At 40.8% G+C, this 25295-nt stretch overlaps 2 protein-coding genes and 1 pseudogene across 8 annotated transcripts in view; 2 read left to right on the top strand and 1 right to left on the bottom strand.

Annotated features, from left to right (window-relative positions):
• Positions 1 to 5060, top strand: FDXACB1 (ferredoxin-fold anticodon binding domain containing 1). Its single transcript, XM_008020835.3, has 5 exons — positions 1 to 172; positions 520 to 676; positions 2002 to 2205; positions 2373 to 2531; positions 2906 to 5060. Exons 1-5 carry the CDS (start codon positions 1 to 3, stop codon positions 4086 to 4088), a joined length of 1875 nt encoding a protein of 624 aa, XP_008019026.1. The 3' UTR covers positions 4089 to 5060.
• Positions 5061 to 6336: 1276 nt separating this feature from the next.
• ALG9 (ALG9 alpha-1,2-mannosyltransferase) overlaps positions 6337 to 25295 on the top strand; it is a 94016-nt gene continuing 75057 nt past the window's right edge. For 2 of the 7 annotated variants that reach the window (XR_005242733.2, XM_008020829.3), the window contains exons 1-6: positions 6350 to 6669; positions 7647 to 7785; positions 9647 to 9781; positions 15433 to 15503; positions 20058 to 20146; positions 22894 to 23029. Coding sequence is in view for 3 of the 7 variants with exons in the window: in XM_008020829.3 (XP_008019020.1) it covers positions 6431 to 6669; positions 7647 to 7785; positions 9647 to 9781; positions 15433 to 15503; positions 20058 to 20146; positions 22894 to 23029 (809 nt within the window). In the remaining 4 variants the exon portion in view is untranslated. Of the gene's footprint in view, positions 6670 to 7002; positions 7101 to 7646; positions 7786 to 9646; positions 9782 to 15432; positions 15504 to 20057; positions 20147 to 22893; positions 23030 to 25295 lie in introns of those variants that run through there. The other 5 variants (XR_012094545.1, XR_012094544.1, XM_038005227.2 and 2 more) reach the window with 5 other exon arrangements.
• On the bottom strand, positions 16227 to 17102 carry LOC119626528 (guanine nucleotide-binding protein G(I)/G(S)/G(O) subunit gamma-5 pseudogene; annotated as a pseudogene).

Raw genomic sequence — 25295 nt, 5'->3', positions numbered from 1 at the left:
ATGGCCCCTCGGCGCCTCCTGTTGGTTGGGGAGGGGAATTTCTCCTTCGCCGCCGCTCTGAGCGAAACCCTGGATCAGAACACTCGTCTTACCGCCACCTGCCTCCAGCGCCCGGCCGAGTTGACCCGGGATCCAGTGGCCCGGGAGAATCTGCGGTACCTGCGCGAGCGAGGTAGCGAGCCCGCCCCTCTGCGAAGCCCCGCCCAGCGGCTGGCGCGTCCCAAAGTGGAAAGGGTGGGGGCGTGGGGATGTAACCCACGTGGAGACTGTTCTTTTTTTTTTTTTTTGAGACGGAGTCTTGCTCTGTCACCCAGGCTGGAGTGCAGTGGCCAGATCTCAGCTCACTGCAAGCTCCGCCGTGGAGACTGTTCTTGATCGTCCCACGGATATTCACATAAAGCCGGTTTTGTGCCCAGACTTGGGCTGGTCTGCACGGTGTAAGTTAGGAAGAGTTTTTCTGTTCCATGTCTTAAGGCGTCCTCCTATCTCTATTTTGCGCCCCTAAACTATCTTTGCCAGGTATTGATGTACGTTTCGGTGTGGACTGCACCCAGTTGGCAGATGTCTTTGAACTGCACGACAGAGAATTTAATCAAATTTATTTCAACTTTCCGCATTGTGGACGCAAAGCTGGCGTAGCTAAGAACAGGGAACTGCTTGCCAAGTTTTTCCAAAGGTGAGGAAAGGAGTGCCCTCACAAGGAAAATGTTTAAGATGTCCATAACATAGTTATTGTACCCAAACATAAGGCACACGTGCAAGCTACTATATGTTTAGAAGAGAACATAAAACCTCAAAGGAACCCCCAATTTAGTTGGAAAAACATATATAAATCCTAAATGCTAAATGAAAGTACAAATAGTGTACTCTTTGGTGTGTAAAAGAGGATCATTTATTTTTGACAGTGCAAAATAATGAGAGCCATATAGTCTAATGGCTAAGAACGTTCACTTAGAAGCCGGACTGCCTGGATTCAAATCCCAGCCCACCACTTAACAGTTGTTATTTTTTTATTTTTATTTTTTTTGAGACAGAGTCTCACTCTGTCGCCCAGGCGGGAGTGCACTGGCGCAGTCTCGGCTCACTGCAAGCTCCGCCCCCATTCTCCTGCCTTAAGCTGGCCAACAGTTGTTATTTTAAGCAAGCTTACTGAATCTTTACATGCTTCCGTGTTCTCAAGTGTAACTAGGGATATTAATAGTAACTAATTGGGCCAGGCGCGGTGGCTCACGCCTGTAATCCCAGCAGTTTGGGAGGCCGAGGTGAGCAGATCACCTGAGGTCAGGAGATCGAGACCATCCTGGCTACCACGGTGAAACCTGTCTCCACTAAAAATACAAAAAATTAGCCAGGTATGGCGGCATGCGCCTGTAATCACGGCTAGTTGGGAGGCTGAGGCAGGAGAATCACTTGAACTTGGGAAGTGGAGGTTGCAGTGAGCTGAGATTGTGCCACTGCACTCCAGCCTGGGCAACACAGCAAGACTCCATCTCAAAAAAAAAAAGTAACAGCCTCATGAAATTATTGTGAACTGAAAACAATGCTCTACATTATTATACCACAAGTCATGATACTATTGCAGGTGTCCGAAGGGGCACAGCTGTCAATAAACTTTTGACAGAGGCAGTATTTTAAACTAGTATTTGAATTTCAGGAGGGCAATGAAAAGAACTTTCTAAATGGGAAGAAACAGCCTAAGCAGTGAATCATATATAGAAACTGTGCAGATATTGACCTTTCTGTGACATATGCATGAACAACACAAATGCAAAGCAGACCCTGGTCAACCAATAGTATCAGTTAGTGGGTTGAACATTTAATTTACATTTGTATTTACTTCCAGCTACTTTCTTTGCATTTTTTGAGGTCTAATAGATTTTTGCACATAGGTATGATTGGATTTTAATTATTTCACAGGCAAACCATGTGTATGTTGCCAACTCCTGTGGTAATTTCCACTTGTTTATGATAATTAGTTAGTGTTTCTTTTCTCCCTATTAGCTGTGCAGACGTTCTTGCAGAGAAAGGAGAAGTCCACGTGGCATTATGTAGAGGACAAGGTGGAACTCCTGCGGATAAGCCCCAGAGAGAATGGCACAACAGTTGGCAAGTGGTTGCCATGGCAGCCCTGGGGGGACTCATTTTAAGTGATGTATATCCATTCAGCTGTAAGGCTGTGCCAGGGTACAAGTGCACTGGATATAGGTAGGTAATAGCATAGGTCTAAACCTTCTGCTTTTTCATCTCTCTCACTAATGATAACAAAATCTCATAAACAGACTCATAGACCCTGCTAATTAACTGATTCAGTCTGTAAAAATACTTGCTTATTTTAATAATGACAGATTTCATATTGGTGTCTATTTTGCCAGGAGTCAAGATAAGTCCTTTCATGTAGAAGGTGCTTTGAACCATGTCTTCACCAGGAGCTTACCTTTCGAAGTTTCTCAACCCAGAATCTTCAGGATCAAAGTGGGTAACCAGTGGTTTTCCTTTCCAGAACCAGAAGCACTTGTAGGAAAGTTAAACAGGTAACCAGTTATTTTGCTGGAAATCACTTCCATCTCCAGTTGTATCCTGATTGTCTTGATGGCAACCATATATTGAATGGATGGTACATAAATTGTTAGTGACGTGGGTGCTATGTTTATTTGTCAGCCTGGCCTCCTTAAGCGTCTCTAGAATTAAAAATGGTCACATTTTCTGATATATTGCAGGGATGGTGGCTGTCAGAGTTCTGAAATACACCTCTTTCTCCTTATGGTAGATGATTTCTTTGTTTCCTTTCAAGATCAATTTAAGGGTAATTCTTTTCTGTCCAGCTATTTGTATTTTTAATTCTAGCTACATTATAATTATTTACTATCTTAAGTTAGAAAAGTTATTTTTGTGTATGTTTAAACAGGGGTTTCCTGGAAGCACCTTCATGTCATCCTATCAAAACCATAAATGAGAAACTCATTGCTGAATTAGGCAAAGCTTTCCCTCTAAAAAGGCTGAAGTGTTCCTTCCCTTTGCTGCCACAGGAAGATGCCAGTGTTCTTCCTTTCTGGAATTGTGACTTTCTATCAGCTGCTTTTTGGATTAGTCTCCATGAGGATAACTCAAATTCTGAGTCCCTGACTGGTGGGACATCACAAGATGTGGAAGACTTTCTAGTGTCATTTTCAGAACTTAGCCTTCCCAAGAATCCTGGAAGAGACGGTAAAGAAGAAGCTTGTGAAGGAACCTATGGCCAGGCCAAGGTCTGCCTTAGACCTTCTCTCCTAGTGCATGTTCAGGATGTCATCGAAGTACCAGACTTCCTCTCAGGTTCTCTGCACATCCTCAGTGGACCTGTCTTTCAGAAGTGCCACATTCTGCCTTTCACAATGCCAGCATTTCATGAGACTTTATTTATCCTTGGGTTTAACCAAAATCTCAAGGATGGCTGTCTTCAATCACTGCTGGATCATCTGAAAGGCATTCTAGATAGCCTGCTAACCCAGACATTGCTGGAGAGCTCTAAGCTGAGCAGTTTAGTCGAATTTGTCCTTCAATCAAATGGAAAGGATTATATGATTCGTGTGAAGACTCACAATTTTAGCCCAGATTGTACTGAGGATCTAATTATTGGGTCTGTTACCACATCTGCCACTAGTGTTATACATAAAGACCAGTGTTTTGTGTTTGTGTCTATGAACTTGGACTTACTAGCCATGCTTGTCTGGTGTATCTCTGACTGGAGAATGTTGTGGACTTTTGATAACCGTTTCCTGAAAAATTTTGTCCCTGGGAAAATAGAACCCTTCAAAAGTCATTCTCTGTATCCTCCATGTTATGTGCATGATATTAGTTTTTGGATAGATGAGAAGAAAGGATTTGATGAACTAGAGTTTCACACTGTGGCCCGAGCAGTGTCCCAGGACACTGTTATATCCATACAGTTTCTTAGCCGTTTTCAACATCCAAAGACTCAACAGGTCAGTCTCTGCTATAGATTGACCTACCAGACCTGTGACAAGGCCCTCACCCAGCAGCAAGTAGCATCAATGCAGTCCCAGTTTAGGAAGGAGATTCAACAACGCCTATATGTTATACCTCGGTAGTTTAGTAAATCCTTTTCCGCAGTGTGATCCTTCATTGCGGGAGATGTGGAGGAAAATAACCAACTTGTAACCAGTAGTCCTTTCTGGATTTTTTTTTTGTAAAATCTTTCACTTTGTGACCATAGCTACTGTTTGTTGATCTTTTTTTTTTTTGAGACAGAGTCTTGCTGTGTTGCCCAGGCGGGAGTGCAGTGGCAGTGGCGCGATCTCGGCTCACTACAGGCTCCACCTCCCAGGTTCATGCCATTCTCCTGCCTCAGCCTCCTGAGTAGCTGGGACTATAGGCGCCCGCCACCACGCTGGCTAATTTTGTTGTTGTTGTTGTATTTTTAGTAGAGAAGGGGTTTCACCATGTTAGCCAGGATGGTCTCGATCTCCTGGCCTCGTGATCCACCCACCTCGGCCTCCCAAAGTGCTGGGATTATAGGTGTGAGCCACCGTGCCCGGCCTCCTGTTGGTTGATCTTAAAAGATACCTTGACTCTATCACTGAAACTTATAGATTATAATGTGATTGGTGACATTTGGAGTTGTGTAATATTTTGGTCCTGAGAAGTGACTAAAACAATAAACAAAACAGCATATTGTACTTTAGATGCTCTGTTGCTGAAGAGGCAGTAGAACTTAGGTGTCTCATCAAATATAAGTATGTTTTCCACACTGTCAATTACTCTTCCCTTAACTTTGTTGTATCATTTCATTAAATCACCTTATGAGAGTAGTTTTTGGAGTCAGACTAACATGTATTAGCTTGGTAAGTTGCAAATATTCCACATTAGTTTTGGTATTATTATTATCATCATCAACATTTTAATTCTGTGGTTGAAAGCCGTAGAACTAATAAAGTGCCAGATTTAGGGTTAACATTTGGGTCTGTTTGACTCTAAAGCCCATGTTCTTTCTGCCACTTTCTGTTACTTCTTCCCTAGTCTTTAACAGTAATTCAACTGTGATTAAACTTTGCCTCTCTAGATTTTGGGGCCTTCTATTGTAAGTATCTCTAAGGGACACTGGAAAATTAACTTAGCCTAGGATTCTGCAGAATGCAGCATTCTAATGTGAAGTAATGTATGTTCTTGTTAATAGTTAGACTCCACATTTGGGATTATATTCTGTGAGGGACATGACTGTCTTATTTATTCTTGGAGAAAAGCATTTGGGAAGGCAAGAATGGAAGAACAGAGACAAATTAGGAGGTTATTGCAGTAATGCAAACGAGATAATGATGACCTGGACCAAGGTGGTAAAATGTTGGGTTGGATAATATTTGGAAGGACTTGCTGATGAATTAAACGTTCGTGTGTGGGTGAGAGAGGTTTGGGGTTAGAGAAATAAAGGGATTAAGTAGGACTCCTAGGTTTTTGACCTGAATACTTAGAAGACTGGAAGTATCATTAACTGGGATGGAAACACTGCCATAGGAGTAAGTTTGGGGAGTGGGATAAAGAATCAAGGGATCTCTTATGGACGCATCTATTGCTGAGCTCTCCACATAGACTATTTTGCTAATTGATGGCAGGTAATGTGATTTATCCCTTTCTTCTATCCTCAATAGTGCTTGGTATGTGGATGAGGTAGTGTTTGAGCTGGATCTTAAAAAAGGTTAGGAATGTGAAGGGAGAATTGTTAGTCAAGTAGGGTGTGCATTTCAGGCAGAGGACATCCATGAACAGAGATATAGATAAGGGAGCATTTGGGGGCACTTTCTAGGCTAGTTAGCTGGAACGTAAAGTGTGCATAGGAAAATAGTGGGTTTCTACTACTAAGTAGGTTTGTACTAAGGTTTGTACTTAGGTTTGTACTAAGTTTAAAAAGGATAAAATACGTAAAATGCCTACCACAATGCTGTAGTAGCAATGACAGTGATGGACGTCTGGTTCAGTTTGCCGCACAGAATTTCATCAGTCTACATTCTGCCATTACCGGTTTGTCTCTCTGAAGCAGTTTTTAGCTACAGGCTGTCTCTGACACTCTCACCAAAATACAAAGAAGGCAAAGTGTTAAAAATGACATTTTAAGGACCTTTAGTAGATAGCTGCGCTATGATATTTAACTGAATACTTCACATCTTACTATGTAGATTCCTTTAATCACTTTCTGTTTTTTCATTTAAATAGGGGAGCTGAGAGGTGATTTTTTTTTTTTTTTTTTTTTTTTTTGAGAATGGAGAATGCTGAAAAGTGACGGAAAATAGGGTTGGAGGGAGGTAGGAATGGCCAGAATTAGAAGCAGGTGGATGGGACAGCCCTGATGAAGAAACTCAAGGCTCAGGTTCTATTTCTTCGCTACTCGGGGATCTGCCCCAATTGGCCCAGTAACACTATAATTTAGTCTTTTCTGCGCATGTCAAGATCTTTTGTCCCTCGGCGGACACCGTTTGCCAGCCAAAGCTATGTCGCGCTCACCGACTTCATAGGGTTCCGAATTCTGTCTTTTTTCCCCAAGCTTGCCATGGCTAGTCGAGGGGCTCGGCAGCGCCTGAAGGGCAGCGGGGGCAGCAGTGGGGATACGGCCCCCGTTGCGGACAAGCTGCGGGAGCTACTGGGCAGCCGAGAGGCGGGCGGCGCGGAGCACAGGACCGAGTACGTGTGCGGCGCGGCAGGGGCGTGGCCGCCCGGCCGGCCGGCGGCGCGGTTCGGGGCTGCCCCCGGGAGGGTCTTAGCAGTGGCGCGCGGGGCTCCGACAGGCCTGGCCTCCCCGCCGGAGGCCTGAGCTCCCTCTTCAGCTAGGTCATATTGCTCTTCCTGGGCGGGTCAGCATTCAGTCTTCGCCCACGTTAGATCCCTCCACTGCAGGTTCCCCTCTCTTGTAAAACCGCCTTGGAGTGCGGATCTATGATGCTCTCGGGCCAGGCCTAGAGTGGGCATAGCTTTTGTGGGAGATGTTGACAGGATCAAAGAGTATACCTTTTACGGTTGTTCCTCACAGCTCCTTTTATTCTGCCTCAAGTCCCGACCCTTTACTGGGCCCATCCAACCCACCACCACCTCTTCCCAAACCCGGGAGGCTGCAGGTTAGAACTGCATTAAGGGAGCTGTCAACATATGGAATTGGAGTAGGCTATGTACCTAGCATCTAGGTTTCTATCTGAACATAAGGATGAATGAATAAAGCCATGAAAAGCAATGACCTTGTTAAGAAAGGAAAGAAAAGGAGAATGACAGCTTTGTGGCCTTCAAATGATGGAGTGTCATAAATGCATTGAGCTAAAGTGTATGAGTTAATTTATGCCTTAAAAGCAGGAAGTGGAAGGAGTGATTGAGATTAAAGTCAATTCTTCAGAAGGCCGAGGCAGGAGGATTACTTGAGCCGAGGAGTTTAAGTCCAGCCTGAGCAACATAGCAAGACCCTATCATAAAATTTTTTTCTTAAAAATCTGAATTCTTTATTCATTTTACTGAGAGAGAACAACTAGCCATTCACCTTTTTAGGTGAATAACTTAAGTGCTTTGATGTCTCTTGTTCTTTTTGTCCTTTCTTTCTAGATTTAGGTCTTCTGCTTAGCAGGTCCTTCCTGACATGCCGTTTTTTTTTTTTTTTTTTTTTTGCTTTTGAGCAGGTTATCTGGGAACAAAGCAGGACAAGTCTGGGCACCTGAAGGATCTACTGCTTTCAAGTGTCTGCTTTCAGCAAGGTTATGTGCTGCTCTCCTGAGCAACATCTCTGACTGTGATGAAACATTCAACTATTGGGAGCCAGTAGGTGATTTCTTTAGTTTTCTCTTTTTGTTCTTGATTTTGCAGCATAGGTGTTATTACGAATCGAGAGACAAATAATATACAAGTGTCACTCCTAGTAAAATAGATGTATTTTCTTTAAAAAAACAAAACAAAACAACAACAAAAAAAACAGGCCTGGCACGGTGGCTAACGCTTGTAATCCCAGTACTTTGGGAGGCCGAGGCTGGTGAATTATCTGAGATCGGGAGTTTGAGACCAACCTGACCAACATTGTGAAACCCTGTCTCTACTGAAAATACAGAAATTAGCTGGGTGTGGTAGTGGGCACCTGTAGTCCCAGCTACTCAGGAGGCTGAGGCAGGAGAAACGCTTGATCACGGGAGGTGGAGTTTACAGTGAGCTGAAAGCACAACGTTGTGCTCCAGCCTGGGCGACAGAGCGAGACTCCGTCTCAGAAAAAAAAAACAAAAACAGAAATGGGGACTCATTATGTCACTGAGGCTGATATCGAACTCCTAGGCTCAAGTGATCCTCTCGCCTTGCTTCCAAAGTGTTGGGATTACAGGCGTGAGCCACTGGGCCTGGCCAGTAACATGTTTTCACTTTTGTATTCTAAGCAGATGATTTACCTGCTATTGAAGGCTGTAAGGAATTTAGCTGGTTTACACCAAGGTCTAATTTGTAATTTTCTTTTTTTTTTTAAATGAAAATAATACCTGGAGATAGTTTTTAAAGTTAACAAATACTAAAATACCTAAAGGAAAAACAGTAGCTTTCTATTCCACTTCTCATGTCCAAATCCTACTTTCCAGAGGCAACCACTTATTTTCACTTTTTTTTTTTTTTTTTTTTTTTTTTGAGATGGAGTCTCGCTCCACCGCCCAGGCTGGAGTGCAGTGGCCGGATCTCAGCTCACTGCAAGCTTCGCCTCCCGGGTTCACGCCATTTTCCTGCCTCAGCTTCCCGAGTAGCTGGGACTGCAGGCGCCCGCCACCTCGCCGGGCTAGTTTCTTTGTATTGTTTTAGTAGAGACAGGGTTTCACCGTGTTAGCCAGGATGGTCTTGATCTCCTGACCTCGTGATCCGCCCGTCTTGGCCTTCCAAAGTGCTGGGATTACAGGCTTGAGCCACCATGCCCGGCCTTTTTTTCACTTTTTAAGTTATGTCTTATGGTTACCAAAATAGTGTTACTAAATAGTATGCTTTTATTGCTATTTCTTGATTTACACATTACCTATTGACTCCTATTATAGAAAATTCAAAGGTAAAATTTTCTGATCACATTTTGAATTAAAAAAATGAAGGAAGAATGTTAAGTGTAGGTTGTTTAAGGAAAATATGTAATTTAGAGTTTTTCTGTTTTGGGTAACGAGTGTTGAGAAAAAATAAGTAGAAGATAAAATTCGAGCTTTCAGTGTTGACCAAACAGCAATCTTGTAAAATGTATAATGTCTTAATATTTAAAATATTATATCATTTTGATTCCTTTTTTATCCATCAATTGCAAATCGCCTAGGCTGGAGTGCAGTGGCATGATCTGGGTTACTGCAACCTCTGCCTCCTGGGCTCAACTGATTCTCCTGCCTCAGCCTCCCAAGTAGCTGGGACTACAGGCATGCACCACCATACCATGCTAATATATTTATATATATATTTTTGTAGATACGGGGTTTTGCTATGTTGCCCAGGCTGGTCTTTAACTATGGGGCTCAAGCAACCTGCCTGACTTGCCCTCCCAAAGTGCTGGGGTTATAGGTGTGAGGCACCGTGCCTGGCCTGCCTTTGTCTTTAATATTTCTGCTCAGAAACTTCACTTTCATCTGCTTAACAGAGATTTTTGGCCAATATAACCCTGAATCTATCTGTTTTGTATTTTTAGACACACTACCTCATCTATGGGGAAGGGTTTCAGACTTGGGAATATTCCCCAGCATATGCCATTCGCTCCTATGCTTACCTATTGCTTCATGCCTGGCCAGCTGCATTTCATGCAAGAATTCTACAAACTAATAAGGTAAGGGCAGACCAACCTGGAAGCAATCACAATTGATCAAGAGGTGAGTCTCTGGTATAATTTTGAGAAAAGGACAAAATAGATTGGAAGTTAAAAGGGAACTTTTTTTGAAGAAGAATCATTTATTCACCATTCAACAAGCATTAATGGAACAACTTTTGTTTGGTAGACACTGTATTAAGGCTGTGGCTATAACAATAACCAAGCCCCTGACTTAATGAAACTTGTGGTTTAGTGGAGAAGATGAACGTTGAACAAATCATTCTAAATATGATGGGTCTTATGGAGGAAAAGTACAATGTACAATGGAATAGCATATTAGGAGGGTCTAATTTAAGTAGAGTGCTGAGAAACAATTAGGTGTTAACTGGGACCTAACCTGATTAGTTTTCAGAAATTTGACTATGATGCGTCTTGGTGTGGATTTCTTTGGGTTTGTCCTGTTTGGAGTTTATTCAGCTTCTTGAATCTTTAGGCTTATTCCTTTTGCCAAATTTGGAAAGGTTTTAGTTTTTATTGTTTTGAATACTTTTTCAGCCCTTTTCTTTTTCCTTTTCTTATAGAACTTTGATGATGTGAATGTCAGATCTTTTGTTATTAGTCCCCCAGGTCTCTGAGACTCTGTTTTCAATTTATTTTCTCTCTGTTGTTCACATTAAGTAATTTCTGTTCTTCTGTCTTCCACTTCACTGATTCTTTCCTCTGTCCCCTCTTCCAATGTGGACCCCATCCATTGTATTTTTAGTTTGTTCTATGTATTTTTTCAGTTTTAAAATTTCCATTTGGTTTTTCTATCTTCTAATTTTTTTTTACTGAGACTTTCTCCTTTTCATTTGCTTCAAGCATATTCTTAATTGTTCACTGAAATATTTTTACGAAGCCTGCTTTAAATTTTGTCAGATAATTCTAACACCTCTGTCATCTTGGTGTTGGAATCTGTCGATGGACTGTTTTCATTCAGTTTGAGATCTTCCTGGGTCTTGGTATGACAGGTCATTTTCAGTTGAAAGCTGGACATTTTAGGTGTTGCATGATGAGATTCTGGATTATTCATGGGCTCAGCATGCTTTCTTTGCAGTTTTGTGCTCCTTGGATCTTATTTAAGCCTTCTGTTTCAGCTGGCTTCTTTTGATACTACTTCCCACTAACCCAGCAGGAAAAGAGCATTAGTGGGATGTTTCTACCTTGTTACTGCCAAGTGGAGGTAGAACTTGAGGTTCCCTACCAGGCCTCCACTGAAATCTGAGGAAGGGGGTCCTTTTTGTTATTGGTGGGCAAGAGTTGAAGGTCTCACTCCCTACTAGGCCTTCACTGATACCACCTTACAGGTAGAGTCCAAGCATCTTGACAGATTGAAGTTGGGTATGGAAGTCCAGGCTCCTAAAGTGGTTGCCACTGACACCATGATGAAGGAGAGGCTCATTACTACCAGTGGGGATGGAAGTCCTGGCTTCCTATCTGACCTCTGATGCATGGGTAGGAGTGGATATTTCTCCAGGGTATTTGTCCTGAATGGAGTAGTTACTGTCTAAAAGTTTTTGTCATGCGAGGCTACCTTTTCTTTGGTCCTTTGGCTACACAGCAGACCTTGGTTGGGTTGTTTTTGTCTTCTGTGCCCATTGGCATTTTCAGTTGCCAGCTTTTCATGCCTAGAATACACCAAGCAAAAAGAAAACCCATGGAATTTACCACTGTGTTGTTTCTCATGTCCTGAAGTCTGTAGCCAGCCTGCTTTCTTCTCTCCACCTTGAGAGTCTTCTTAGGTTGGTTTTAAATAGATTGTCCAGAGTTTCTGGTGGTTTTTTTGGTTGTTATAAATAGAGTGTCCAGGAATAGGGGAAAAGTCCATTTTCCATGAAGCAGAAGTCCCTAACTAGAGAACTGAAGGATAAGTAGGAGTTGTCTAGGTAAGGGAAGAGTGGGGATGCAGGAGAAAGTTGGGAATAGTCTTCTAGACTGATGGCCCTGAGGCTGGGAAGAAGGACAGCGTGGCTTTCTTGTATAAACAGGTTTACACTTGGAAGAGGGAATGGTGGAATAGATTAGATGAGACGAGAATTAAGAAGACACCAGATTTCTACAAGACCTGGTAGGATCTATTAAGGTATCAGACTGTTGTTCTTCTCCCCACAAGTCTGTTGTGTGAAGCCACTGAAAGGTTTTCAGACAAAAGAGAGGTATGATTGCATTTGCATTTTAGAATGTTCAGAAAGGTAGCACCTGCAGAAAGTGACAAAAATTCTATCCCTCCCTTCCATATCCAGTATCTCATTTCTGTTTTTTTTTGAAATGAAGTCTCACTCTGTCGCCCAGGCTGGAGTGCAGTGGTGCGATCTTAGGTCACAGCAACCTCCATTTCCCGGATTCAAGTGATTATCCTGCCTCAGCCTCCTGAGTGACTGGGATTACAAGCTTGAGCCACCATGTCTGGCTAATTTTTTTGTATTTTTAGTAGAGACAGGGTTTCACCATGTTGGCCAGTTTGGTCTCAAACTCCTGACCTCAAGTGATCCGCCTGCCTTGGCCTCCCAAAGTGCTGGGATTATGGGCGAGAGCCACTGCACCTGGCCTCATTTCTGTTTGTTTTTTTTTGAATTTGTCAAAGGAAAGATAATAAAGGGTGAAGGGCTCAGTAGAAAACTAACAATGTGCTATGCAGAGGGTTGTCATTTCCACTTGGATATCTACTATCACTTCAAATTTTACATGTTCAACACAGAATTCTTCCTCTTCTCTAATCCTGTTACATCACTGATGTGCACAGCAAGTGAAATGGAAAGCAAGATTTCTCTTCTCTTGTTCTGACTTCCGATCTCCTTTTTCCCAGCCACCTGGCAAAGGGGAATTATAGCTTAGAGAGTCTTAGCCCCAGCATCATAACGCTGAGTAGAGAAGGGTGGTTGTTTCTGAGAGATAGTGTGGTAACAATTGGCACCTCTAGTGATAACTACCTTCTCAATCTCTTGCTACCCCAATTGAAAGCACCTTTGTATTGTCTCTTCGTGGACTTGTTTGTGAATTTCTCTGAAGTGTACACTCAGGAGTGAGATCCCACACATAGACCCATGGGCTTACTGAATCTCAGAGTTCTGCCAGATTGCTCTCCAGATGGCTGTACAACTTTATGTTCTCTGCAGCAGTACTCCAGGCTCCATCTTCCTCTCCTGAGTCTTTCTCATGTATGTGAGATGCTTCTCATTTTAATTGAATTTCTGTGATTATTAGTGAAGAGGAGCATTTCTTCATACATTTATTACTCATTTAGAGCTTCCTTTCTGTGAATTACACATTCACATCCTTTGCCTATTTTTCTGTTGGGTTTTCTATTTTATTCTTCCAATTTGTAGACATTCTCAGTAGTAACCCCCTATAGGTTTTAGATATTGCATATATTTTCTCTTACCTTTATTACCTTTGTCTGTGGTCCTTTGTTGAACAGTAATCTTTAATTCAATATGATCAAACCAATCCATTGTCTCTTGTGATTGGTGGATTTTGGGTCTTTGTAAAAGAAATCCTCCTTCACCACAGATCATAGAGATATTCTTCTGTATTTTCTTCAATTAGCTTTTGTTTTTTTTTTTTTGAGATGAAGTCTCGCTCTGTCACCCACTGGAGTGCAGTGGTGCGATCTCGGCTCACTTCAGCCTCTGCCTCCCAGGTTCAAGCGATTCTCCTGCCTCAGCCTCCCCAGTAGCTGGGACTACAAGCATGTGCCACCACGCCCAGCTAATTTGTGTATTTTTGGTAGAGATGGGTTTTTGCCATGTTAGCTGGTCTGGTCTCAAACTCCTGAACTCAGGTGATCCACCCACCTCGGCCTCCCAAAATGCTAGGATTCAATTAGCTTTTAATTTTATCTTTTACATATAAGGCTTGAATCATTTGAAGTTTATTTTTATAAATTGTGGAAAGATCTAGCTTTATTTTTTGCTATATGGTGAACTGGATTTTCTAGAACCATCTACCAAATAACCCACCTTTTTCCTTCTGATTTGTAATACCACCTCTATCATTCACCTCATTCCCATATGTATATGGGTTCTTTCTGTTGTCTATTCTTTGTCATTGGTCAGTTTATTACCATATTGCTTTTATTATTATGGCTTTGTAATGTATGTCACTATTTGGTGAATGAATTTCTTACATTGTCCTTTTTAAAATTTGTATTTTAAAAATCATTTTAGAATCAGTTTGCCCCTCACCCAAATTCTGCTAGGTTTTGATTAGAGTTGTACTAAATTTACCTATTATTTTGAGAATGAATTATTTTATTTTATTTTATTTTATTTTTTTGAGACAGGGCCTTGCTCTTCTTCCCAGGCTGGAGTGCAGTGGTGCAGTAATAACTGTTTTTTTTTTGAGTTTGAGGTGCAGCCTCAAACTCCTGGGCTCAAGGAATCCTTCTACTTCAACCTCTGGAGTAGTTAGGACCGCAGGTACATGCCACCATATCCAGCGAATTTTTAATTTTTTGTAGACTTGGAGCCTCGCTATATTGTCCATGCTGGTCTTCAATTCCTGGCCTGAAGCACACGCCTTGCCCCAGCCTCCTAAAGGGTTGGGATTACAGGCGAGTGCCACTGCACTCAGCAGAATTAACACTTTTATAGTGTTAAGTCATTCTGTCCCTAAAATGATATATTTATCCATTTAGTCAAGTTTTCTGTGTCTTTTAATAAATTTTTTTTATTAACCCTGAGTAGCTGGGGTTACAGACGCCCACCAACATGCGTGGCTAATTTTTTTGCATTTTTAGTAGAGATGGAGTTTTGTCGGGTTGGCCAGGCTGGTCTTGAACTCCTAATCTCAGGTGATCCACCCGCCTCGGCCTCCCAAAGTGTTGAGATTACAGACGTGAGCCACTGCGCCCGGCCAGTTATAATATATATTAAGTAGTGTTTATGTTCTGAGAAATTCAGTGCTCTTAACCATATGGTATTCTGTAGTATAAAGCTATTCAGTATAACCCATATTTTATTATTTTTATTTTTTAAATTGATTGTTATCAATTATAAAATTAATAAAACCACATTACAGAACTTTGGAAGATAGAAGGAAAAATACTCACCTAAATCTACCAGGTTGTTATAGCTACTTTTACCATTTTATTACATTTCTTTCCAGTCTTTCCATATGCATATAGTGTCCATAGCTGTAACTGATGTATAAATAATATTGTATTGTACATTTTCACTTAATATTTTGTCATAATCACTACCTGATGTATTATAGTTGTTGAAGAAGTGCTTGTTGAATGAATGAGCGTTATATTGCAAGAATGTTTTCATTGTCTTTGTAACCATAAATTTTAATATCTGTATAATTGTCCATGAGCTAGATGTAGCCTAGTTTATTTAATCGTTTCCCTATAATTGAATATTTTGTAGTTTTTGAAGCAGTTTTTACTAAAACTGCAATTAACATTTTTGTGAATGGAGCTCCACCTCCCAACCCCCACCAGCTGGAGTGATAGAAGTAGGTATTCTGATACTAAGTCAAGGGATATGAAAATTCTTAGTCCATGTTGCTTTTCAAAAGAATTATGCCAATTTACAGTGTTATTGACAATAAATGAGAGTGGTTCATGTTTACGAGTTTTTCTAGCTCATATCTGTGACTTCTGTTTTCTTTTTCTGGGTTTCTTTCAGATTCTTGTGTTTTACTTTTTGCGATGTCTTCTGGCTTTCGTGAGCTGTATTTGTGAACTTTACTTTTACAAGTGAGTATAAAAACTTTGCTTCTAAAAATGCTATGAGGAAACCCATTATTGCATAGATTATCTCTTGTGATAGTCTAGGCAGTGATTAGAAATAGAAAACACTTTGCCGGGTGTGGTGGCTCACACCTGTAATCCCCGCACTTTGGGAGGCCGAGGCAGGTGGATCACCTGAGGTTGGGAGTTCAAGACCAGCCTGACCAACATGGAGAAACCCCATCTCTACTAAAAATACAAAATTAGCCGGGTGTGGTGGTGCATGCCTGTAATCCCAGCTACTCAGGAGGCTGAGGCAGGAGAATCACTTGAACTCGGGAGGTGGAGGTTGTGGTGAGCTGAGATTGTGCCATTGCACTCCTGGGCAACAAGAGTGAAACTCCATCTCAAAAAAAAAAAAAAAGAAAGAAAGAAATAGAATACACTTTCCTTCTAGCTCCTGATATATATATCATATATATATATATATTTTTTTTTCTTTTCTGAGAAAGAAAACTTTTTTTTTTCATACTGAGTTTTATTGTATACTGCTGCCAGTGTAGATAAAACAATTACCCTTGTGAAATAGAAATTCATGAAAATTCAGAGAGGTAGATATTAAAGACTGACGAAAGTAGAAGTTTGTGTAGTATGGCACATGTGCTACAGGGATAAGCTTTTGTACAGACTTCAAATTTAGTTCTGTTTTGAATATCCACTGGATCATAAGAAGTGGTTTGGGAAACTTTTGAAAGATTCATTTTACTACCAAAAAACAGATTTTCTGGGGTCTGAAGGGATTTGTACTTGAAGATACTCCAGTCAGCAGAGGGTCGTGTTGAACATTCCGCAGACAGAATTGTTTCAAGTCTGCAGCTGCCTGCGAAACTTTTATGCAGCTGACCCTGGCCTCCAGCCGGGGCTGTTGAACCACTTTCTTCATAGCGGCGATGCTGGAGGAGTCAGACATGGTGTCCGTGAGGGCCAGGCCAGTTTGTCGGTTGGTGGGTCATGGGTCAACAGGGCCTATCTGAAAACTTCTTGCTTTTATTTATTTTTCTCTTTTCATTTTTTAATTTTTATTTTTATTTCAATAGTTTTCGGGGTACAGGTGGGTTTTGGTTATATGAATAAGTTCTTTAGTGGTGATTTCTGAGATTTTGATGTACCCCTCACCTGTAGCTCCTGATATTAAATCTGAAGTGTGACTTCTTGTTTGAAACCAACAGTTGAAGAGGAACACTATACTTCTAATTATCGTTTTCTTTCCTGAGGTCATAAATACCATAACCTTACGTCATTCATTTTAATTCTGTTAAAAACTATCTAACTGGTCTTTACTTGATAGGATTTAGTAGAACTCTACTTTTGGTCCTAAGATACAGGATCGTGATTTGCCTCTGCCCTACAGCTTAGTTGATAAACTACTCCCAGTGTGGGATATCACTGCTCTTATTTGCACCCAATATATTGTCTTTCACCAAGTACCTATCAGTTGATTTAATATTAGTTGGGACTATTAAGCATTTAAGTGTCCCAGTAATAAAAATAGCCACCTTTTTTACGTGATTAATTAACAAACGTCTTATTTTAATAATGCTTTAGTAATATATTTAAAGGTATTTGGACTTAGTGATCATTATTAAAAGTCTTCCCACAGCTAAAAATGTCAGATTTTAAAAAATCTTTAGCCTTGACTCTGAGTGAAGTGGAGGGAAAAAAAGTAAAGCTAGTACTGCCTTTGAGAATTGTAACCATAAATTGGTCTTCATATGGGTTTGGGCCTGAATTCAAATCACCTACATGGTCTTTCAAGCCCTAAACTGATAATTTATTTTATTATATATTTTTTATTTTATTTTATTTTCGAGACTGTCGCCCAGGCTGGAGTGCAGTGGCATGATCTCGGCTCACTGCAACCTCCGCCTCCCGGGTTCAAGCCATTCTCCTGTCTCAGCCTCCTGAGTAACTGGGACTACAGGTGCACACCACCACGCCTGGCTAATTTTTTGTACCTTTAGTAGAGATGGGATTTCACCATGTCTGATCTCCTGACCTCGTGATCTGCCCGCCTTGGCCTCCAAAAGTGCTGGGATTACAGGTGTGAGACACCAGGCCCAGCCGAGAATTTATTTTAAATTGTTCTGGGTTGGTAGTGCCCCTGGCATCTGGTAAAAATTTCTCTAGAGAAATGGACCCTTAACCCAAGTGTCTGAAAATTACCAGAGATAAAGTTCTAATGAACAAGAAATTATAATAAAAATAAATCAGAGCACAGAAGGGAGCAAAACATTATGAGTGAGAATAGAATGTTGACCTGAAAAACTTCATTTCTTGAGAAATAGGAATATAAAATAAGTATATTTAACATTTTCAAACAAGTAAAAGAACCGAAAACATGAACAAGAAACAAGATGACCAAATAAATTTTTTAAAAATCAGAACTTACAAGATCATATAAAATGTAATATTATATAATATCAATAATATGTATATAATATTTATACTTAAAACTCAGTAGATAAACAGCAGATTAGACATTCTGATGAGTAAACTAGTAAATTGGAAGATTGATTTAAATAAATTACTCAAAATGCAGTACAGAGAGACCAAAAAAAAAAAAGGTAATATAGTAGAGGTTAAGAAATGTGTAAACCACAGCTGGGTGCAGTGGCTCACGCCTGTAATCACAGCACTTTGGGAGGCTGAGGCAGGTGGATCACTTGAGGTCAGGAGTTTGAGACCAGCCTGGCCAACATGGTGAAACCTCATTTCTACTAAAAACAAAAAAATTAGCCAGGCGTGGTGGCGCATGCCTGTAGCCCCAGCTACTTGGGTGGTAGAGGCACAAGAATCACTTGAACTCAAGAGATAAAAGTTGCAGTGAGCCAAGATCATGCCATTGCACTCTAGCCTGGACTACAGAGAGAGACTCTTTCTCAAAAAAAAAAAAAAGAAAGAAAAGAAATGTGTAAGCCAGAGTTGAAAGAACTGATATACATCTAATCAGATTGTAGAAGGAGTTGATAGAATGGGGAGAGGCAATATTTGGGGTATTAATAGCTGAGAATTTTCCAGAAATGATGGGGAAAAAAAGATACTAATCCATAGATTTAGTAAACCTAACATATCCCAAGCTAGATACAAAAAAAATTAGTGTAGTGAAACTGTGTAAAACAGTAGAGACAAAGAAAAAGATTTTAAAAGTTGTCAGAGAACTAATAGAATACCTACAAAGGAGTGTTAGGTAGTTATACTGACAGAAGACTTTTTAACAGCCAGAAGACCAAAAAAGAATATCTTCAAAGTGCTGAGAGAAAAGAACTCTCATCCTAAAATTGTATATTAGGTTAAGCCATCTTTTAAGACCAAGAGCTAAATACGGATTTTCAGTTAAAAAAAAAAGAGAGAGAGAAAGGAAAACAAAAAAAAAAAGGAACAAGCTTGTAATCCCAATGCTTTGGAAGACTGAGGTAGGAGGATCGTTGAGGATTGCTTGAGCCCAGGAATTTGAGATCAGCCTGGGCAACATAGCAAGACCTCATCTCTACAAAAAATGAGCTGGATATGATGGCACATGCCTTTAGTCACAGTTACTCCTAGCCATTCGAGAGGCTGAGGCAGGAGGTTCCCTTGAACACTGGAGTTCAAGGATACAGTGAGCTATGACCATGCCACTGCACACCAGCCTGAGCGACAGAGAGTATGACCCTATCTGTGGGGCGGGTGGGGGGATGGGAGGGAAGAAAGGAAAGAAAAGGAAACCAACCAACCAAAAAGACAGAATTTATCATTAACAGATTTCTCACTAAAAGAACTTCTAAAAGAGATACGTAGGAAAAAGCAAAATTATTTCAGAAAGAAGCTCTGAAATGCAGTAAGGAATCTGAGCTGGGAAATGATGAACACACGGATGTGTCTGAACAAACATTGACTAAGCAAAGCAGTAGTAATGCCTAAATACGTTTAATTTGTGGGGTTCACACCTACGAGAAAGAAGTAGAAGATATGTAATTAATTAAGTTTGAGAAACGCTGGTTTAGTTAACCACTTACTCACATTTTCATCTATCTCCTAGCCTTTTTTTTTTTCTGACAACTACCATTTATTGAGCAACTGTGTGCCAGACACTCTCCTAAGCACTTTTCCTTGCATTGTCCTCACAGAAACCTTACAAAGTTTGTGTTATTGTCCTTATTTTATGCTTGAGGAATCAGACAGAGAGATTATTCAACCAGAGTAGGGTTTCACTGCTAGTAAGTGGCAGAGACAGAATTTGAATGTGTGCCCACCTGAATCTAAGGTCTATTGTTTTTCACCACATCATTCTATTTTCCACTTGATAGATATAATCTTAGCATGTAAAGAATACATTTTATTTTAGGTAGAGAGCTTCTCTTCTGTGTCAGAAACAAGAATGTTTGGGTTTCTTATGCACAGTGAATTGCTAACAAACCTGTCAAGGTAGTTTTGTGTTTGACTTTAGATCTTGAGTGTTACCTGTGGTGCATGTTTTTCTCCTTCGATTTGAGATGTCTATTCCTAATATTTTCCATGCTGATAATCTTGTGTTTTTCCTAGGGCTGTGTGCAAGAAGTTTGGGTTGCACGTGAGTCGAATGATGCTAGCCTTCTTGGTTCTCAGCACTGGCATGTTTTGCTCATCATCAGGTAAGTAAAAGGGGAGATAAGGGAATTGCACATTCACCAATAGTTGACAGTTGCATTTAAAGGAAGCACTTGTCCAAATGTAGGTTATATTTGTAGAACATGTCAATAATTTCCAGAGGGCTGTTATCTACATTATCTTGATTGAACTTTGTAACAGTCCTACCATGTGAGAAAAATATTTTCTTACTTTTGCAGGTAAAGACATTGAAATGTAGATAAAATGATTTACTAAAAGTCAAAATTCATAAATGGTAGAGCTGATAGTCTCACCAGGATGTTTTTTATTCCATTCTTGCATCAACCACACACTTCCTTTCTTGGCCATTAGGGGAAAGAAAGTAATTCTTTTATTTTGTTTAAGGAAGTTATTTGTACATAAAGACCTTGTTGTTGATGGTTCTGTTTTCCACTGATGATACATTATTTGAGATGTATTCTATGTACATCTTTTGTTGGGTTTTCTTTTGATAATAAGCTTCTGGAAATTTAGAATAAAAACCTCACTCTAGAGCACTGGCTTTCAGACTGTGCTGCCATTGAACACTTGGGTTGTATAAGCTGAATCAAGGTAGCCCACTGCCAAATGGTAGTCTATTCCCAGTTCTCCAGAAAAATTAAGTTACTGGATATAATTGTCTTAATTTTAGTTTCTGCTTGTGTGTTCCCGGATCTAGTATATACATTGAGTATATGCAAAAACATAGTATCTGGCACAAAATTACGTACTTACTTTTCCCGTATTAAGTATATCAAAATTGATGTTGTTCTGCAGAGATGTCAGGGCTATACTCTAGAGTGACTTTGAGAGCCTGTCCTAAATGCATCTGTGCCCTACCTCAGATTACTCTGCTCCCTTTGTCCTCTACACTGCAGCTGGAACTGACAGCTTTGGATGGCATCACTGTTATTTGACATTTACTGGTAAAGGGTATACCTCACATGTTTTTAAAGTTGCTTTGCTACTTCTTTTCTTTTTTTTTTTTGAGACAGAGTCTTGCTCTGTTGCCCAGGCTGGAGTGCAGTGATGCCACCTCGGCTCACTGCAACCCCCTCCTCCTAGGTTCAAGCGATTCTTTTGCCTCAGGCTCCTGAGTAGCTTGGATTACAGGCACGTGCCACCGTGCCCAGCTAATTTTTTTATTTTTAATAGAGATGGGGTTTCACCATGTTGGTCAGGGTGGTCTCAAACTCCTGACCTCATAATCCACCTGCCTCAGCCTCCCAAAGTGCTGGGATTACAGGTGGGAGCCACTGCATCCGGCATCTTTTCTTTCAAGTGACAAGGTCTTGCTCTTCATCTAGGCAGGCTAGAGTGCAGTGGCAGAATCATAGCTCACTGCAGCCTTGAATTCCTGGGCTCTAGCAGTCTTTCCGCTACAGCCTCCCAAGTAGCTAGGACTATAGGCATGCATCACAATGCCTGGCTAGTTTTAAAATTTTTTGTAGAGATGGAGTTTCACTGTGTTGCCCAGGCTGGTCTCAAACTCTTAGCCTCAAGCAGTCCCCCTACCTTGGCCTCCCAGAGTACTGAGATTAAAGACATGTGCCTGGCCTGCTACTCCTACAATTGATCTTTATATGTGGAAAATTCCTGAGAATATCTTTAGTTTTGTAATCTCATTTGAGACACAGATAAGTTGAAAGCATCTTTTCATACAGAGCCTCTGAACCGTTTGCTGAGTTTAAAAAAACCTCACTCCTATTAATTGTGGTTGTTTTGTAGTTGATACTGATTTTTCTTCCCTACTGAATCAGACTTTCTGCAGTGGAAGAGGCAGATGTGCATTTTTGTTCAGAGTTACTATAAACACTTTAATCAATTGTTTCTGTTCCAGAGACCCTGTCTGTCCTCTGCTGTATACAACAACAAGGTTGAGGTAGATGGAACTAATTAGGGGGCTATCTAAAGGCCAGACTATCTGTGTCAGCAGATGGAGGGTACAAAGCATTGCTGCCATACAATATCTCGCCCTTGAGGAGGCTTTCTAGAATTTCCTGGGCTAGAGTTTAGGACCAGGACAGTCTCAGAAGACCAACGGAAGATAAGCTTCTTCAGAAGGAAATTGTCAACAATGGTTCTGAGTCTTTTAAAGCATATTCCCTTCCTGGAAATATAATCATGGGGTGTTCCTGAGGAGCATGGAATTCTGTGAGTTTTTGATTTGAGGTGTAGGTTGGGAGAGGAATTACATGGTTAGAATTGTATAATTGGGTTGGTACCTAAAAAAACAGGAGGGAGAGGCCAGGCACGGTGGCTCATGCCTGTAATCCCAGTACTTTGGGTGGCCGAGGTGGGTGGATAACGAGGTCAGGAGTTCAAGACCAGCCTGGCCAATATGGTGAAACCCTGTCTCTACTAAAAATACAAATATTAGCTGGGGGTGGTGGTGTGTACCTGTAATCCCAGCTACTCGGGAGGCTCAGGCAAGAGAATCGCTTGAACCAGAGAATCGGAGGTTGCAGTGAGCCGAGATTGGCCACTGCACTCCAGCCTGGTGTTAGAGCAAGACTCCGTCTTAAAAAAAAACCCAAAAAACCAGGAGTGAGAAAATAAGAGTCATTGAACTTCATTTTTTTTTTTAAAGGAATATCACTTTGCTGTCCTTTCTAATATAGCATTTCCCAAAATATGTACCTGTTTATTGACATTTTACAATGTAGGTAAATTGTTAATCAGTTTTTAATTGATACCTAGTTAACCTCGAACTCTTGTCCTCCTGCCTTTTTTTACTTCTTTACTCTTGCAGCATTCCTTCCTAGTAGCTTCTGTATGTACACTACGTTGATAGCCATGACTGGATGGTATATGGACAAGACTTCCATTGCTGTGCTGGGAGTAGCAGCTGGGGCTATCTTAGGCTGGCCATTCAGTGCAGCTCTTGGGTAAGAAACTAACAGTTCTTCTCCCGTGTATCTCTGGGCATATAGTAAACCTTAATGTTGGATTAGCTCCATATTATCTGCATAGAATCTGAAGTTAATCAATTGGGCTTTCAAAGATTCTGGGAAATGTAAGAATATTTCTCTTAGCACTTACTATTATGATTAATTCTAATAAGAGTCATGACCATTGAGCATCTGCTATGTGTTAGGCACAGTGAAACCCTTTGTAAACCTTATCTTGAAACCTTACAACAACTCTGCAGGAGAAATACAATTATTAGTGCTTTATAAATGAGAAAGTAGACTCCGAGAGTTTGAATAATTTACCTTTAAGATTATGTTTGCTTTTGAATCCAGGCCTTTTTGACTCTACAGCTGATGTTTTCTCCACACGGCACCACCCTCTTCTGTGAATTTTTTCACTCGGGTTTGAAATCTGAGTTTCCTCCTATCTTCCTTCTTTCTTTATATTTATTTATTTATTATTATATTTGAGATGAAGTTTCACTCTTGTTGCCCAGGCTGGAGTGCAATGGCATGATCTTGGCTCACCACAACCTCTGCCTCCTGGTTTCAAGCGATTCTCCTGCCTCAACCCCCAAAGTAGCTGGGGCTACAGGCGTGTGCCACCATGCCTGGCTAAGTTTGTGTTTTTAGTAGAGATGGGGTTTCTCCATGTTGGTCAGGCTGGTCTTGAACTCGCGACCTCAGGTGATCCGCCGGCCTTGGCCTCCCAAAGTGCTAGGATTACAGGTATGAGCCACTGCGCCTGGCCCAGTCTTCTTTCTTGCCCCCAACATCTTTTTTCCCACCAAGCTCCTTCTATACTCTTTGTTCCCACTACTTCTGTTCTAATGTGTGCTGCCTTAATTTCTTACCTGTACCACAGGTAATTTAGGAAAATATTTTAATCTGATGTTAAGGTTATTTTAGAAGGATTATATCTTTATTGTAAAAAAAAAAAAAAAAGTAAGTACCAGATTGTATAAGGTAAAAATAATTCCTAATTTTCTTCTCCGCTAGCTCAATCCTCAAAGATAGTCACTGCTAATAGTTTGGTATATGTCTTTCCAGAAAAATTATCCTGTGTGTATAAATATTTGTATACATACCAATCTACGTTCTTAAATGGAATTATTCTGTATATATATAGGTATTCTACATATTAATAGATTTATATCATTGTTTATATTGGTTGCATAACATTCCATGGTTTACTTAATTATTGCCTTATTGGTAGACATTTGGTTTTCATTTTTTTACTGTTATACCCAATGCTTCAGTGAACAATTTTTTTTTTTTTTTTTTAAGATGGAGTCTTGCTGTGTCACCCAGGCTGGAGTGTAGTAGCATGATCTTGGCTCACTGCAACCTCTGTCTCCCAGGTTCAAGCAGTTCTCCTGCCTCAGCCTCCCAAGTAGCTGGGATTACAGGTGCATGCCACCACGCCCAGCTAATTTTTGTGTTTTTAGTGGAGATGGGATTTTACCATATTGGCCAGGCTGGTCTCAAACTCCTGACCTCGTGATCGCCTGTCTCGGCCTCCCAAAGTGTTGGGATTACAGGTGTGAGCCACCGTGTCCGGCCCAGTGAACATTATTATACAGATATCTTTGTGCACTTATAGAAATTTACCTATGGGGTAAATTTTTATAAGGGGAGTTACTGAGAGAATAGGCCATTTTAAATTTTCTTAATTGCCTTTTAAAGGCTGGTTTCCTTACCTCCATTCCTTTCTTCTATTCTATTTTGCACGTTCTCAGATTTTCATATTCCTCAGGATTGTATCTTAGGCCCTCCTCTGTACTTTCTGCTGTCTCTCAGCCATCTTGGTGATTCCCATAGCTTAATGTCTAGTCCAGTTATCTCTCTTGAGCTTCATTCATATATTCCCAGCTGCTTAGTAGATGGCTGCTGAATTCGTTATCTTCTCTCCATAGCTGTTCCTTTACTTGTGTTTCTATTCCAGTAACTAGTACTGCTGTCTCCTCAGTACTGACCCAGAAACCTGAAAATTGTCTGTACTCTTCTCTCTTTCCCATCCGTGTTAATTGATTGTATCTCCTGAATATCTTTTAAATCTGATTACTTGTCTTCCCTCCCCCTTGTTCCTGGATCACTACACGGCCTCCTAAATGATCTCCTTGTCTCTAGTATTGACCCCTGTAAATCAGCTCTCCAAACTCACTGGAGTTATGTTCCTCAAATGCAGATGTGGTTGTATCACCTCCCTGTTTTAAACTCTGTGGTAGCTTCTCCATTGCTT

This window comes from Chlorocebus sabaeus, chromosome 1 (assembly GCF_047675955.1).
Source record: "Chlorocebus sabaeus isolate Y175 chromosome 1, mChlSab1.0.hap1, whole genome shotgun sequence".
In the NCBI taxonomy this organism is placed as follows: Eukaryota; Metazoa; Chordata; class Mammalia; order Primates; family Cercopithecidae; genus Chlorocebus; species Chlorocebus sabaeus.
The sequence above is the reverse complement of the archived record's forward strand: the minus strand, read 5'-3'. Positions and strand labels throughout refer to the sequence as shown.

Coding starts and splice junctions, on each gene's coding strand:
- FDXACB1 (XM_008020835.3), top strand. CDS start 1: ATGGCCCCTCGGCGCCTCCTGTTGGTTGGGGAGGGGAATTTCTCCTTC. Junction 173..519: donor GCGGTACCTGCGCGAGCGAG/GTAGCGAGCCCG, acceptor TATCTTTGCCAG/GTATTGATGTACGTTTCGGT. Junction 2,206..2,372: donor TACAAGTGCACTGGATATAG/GTAGGTAATAGC, acceptor CTATTTTGCCAG/GAGTCAAGATAAGTCCTTTC.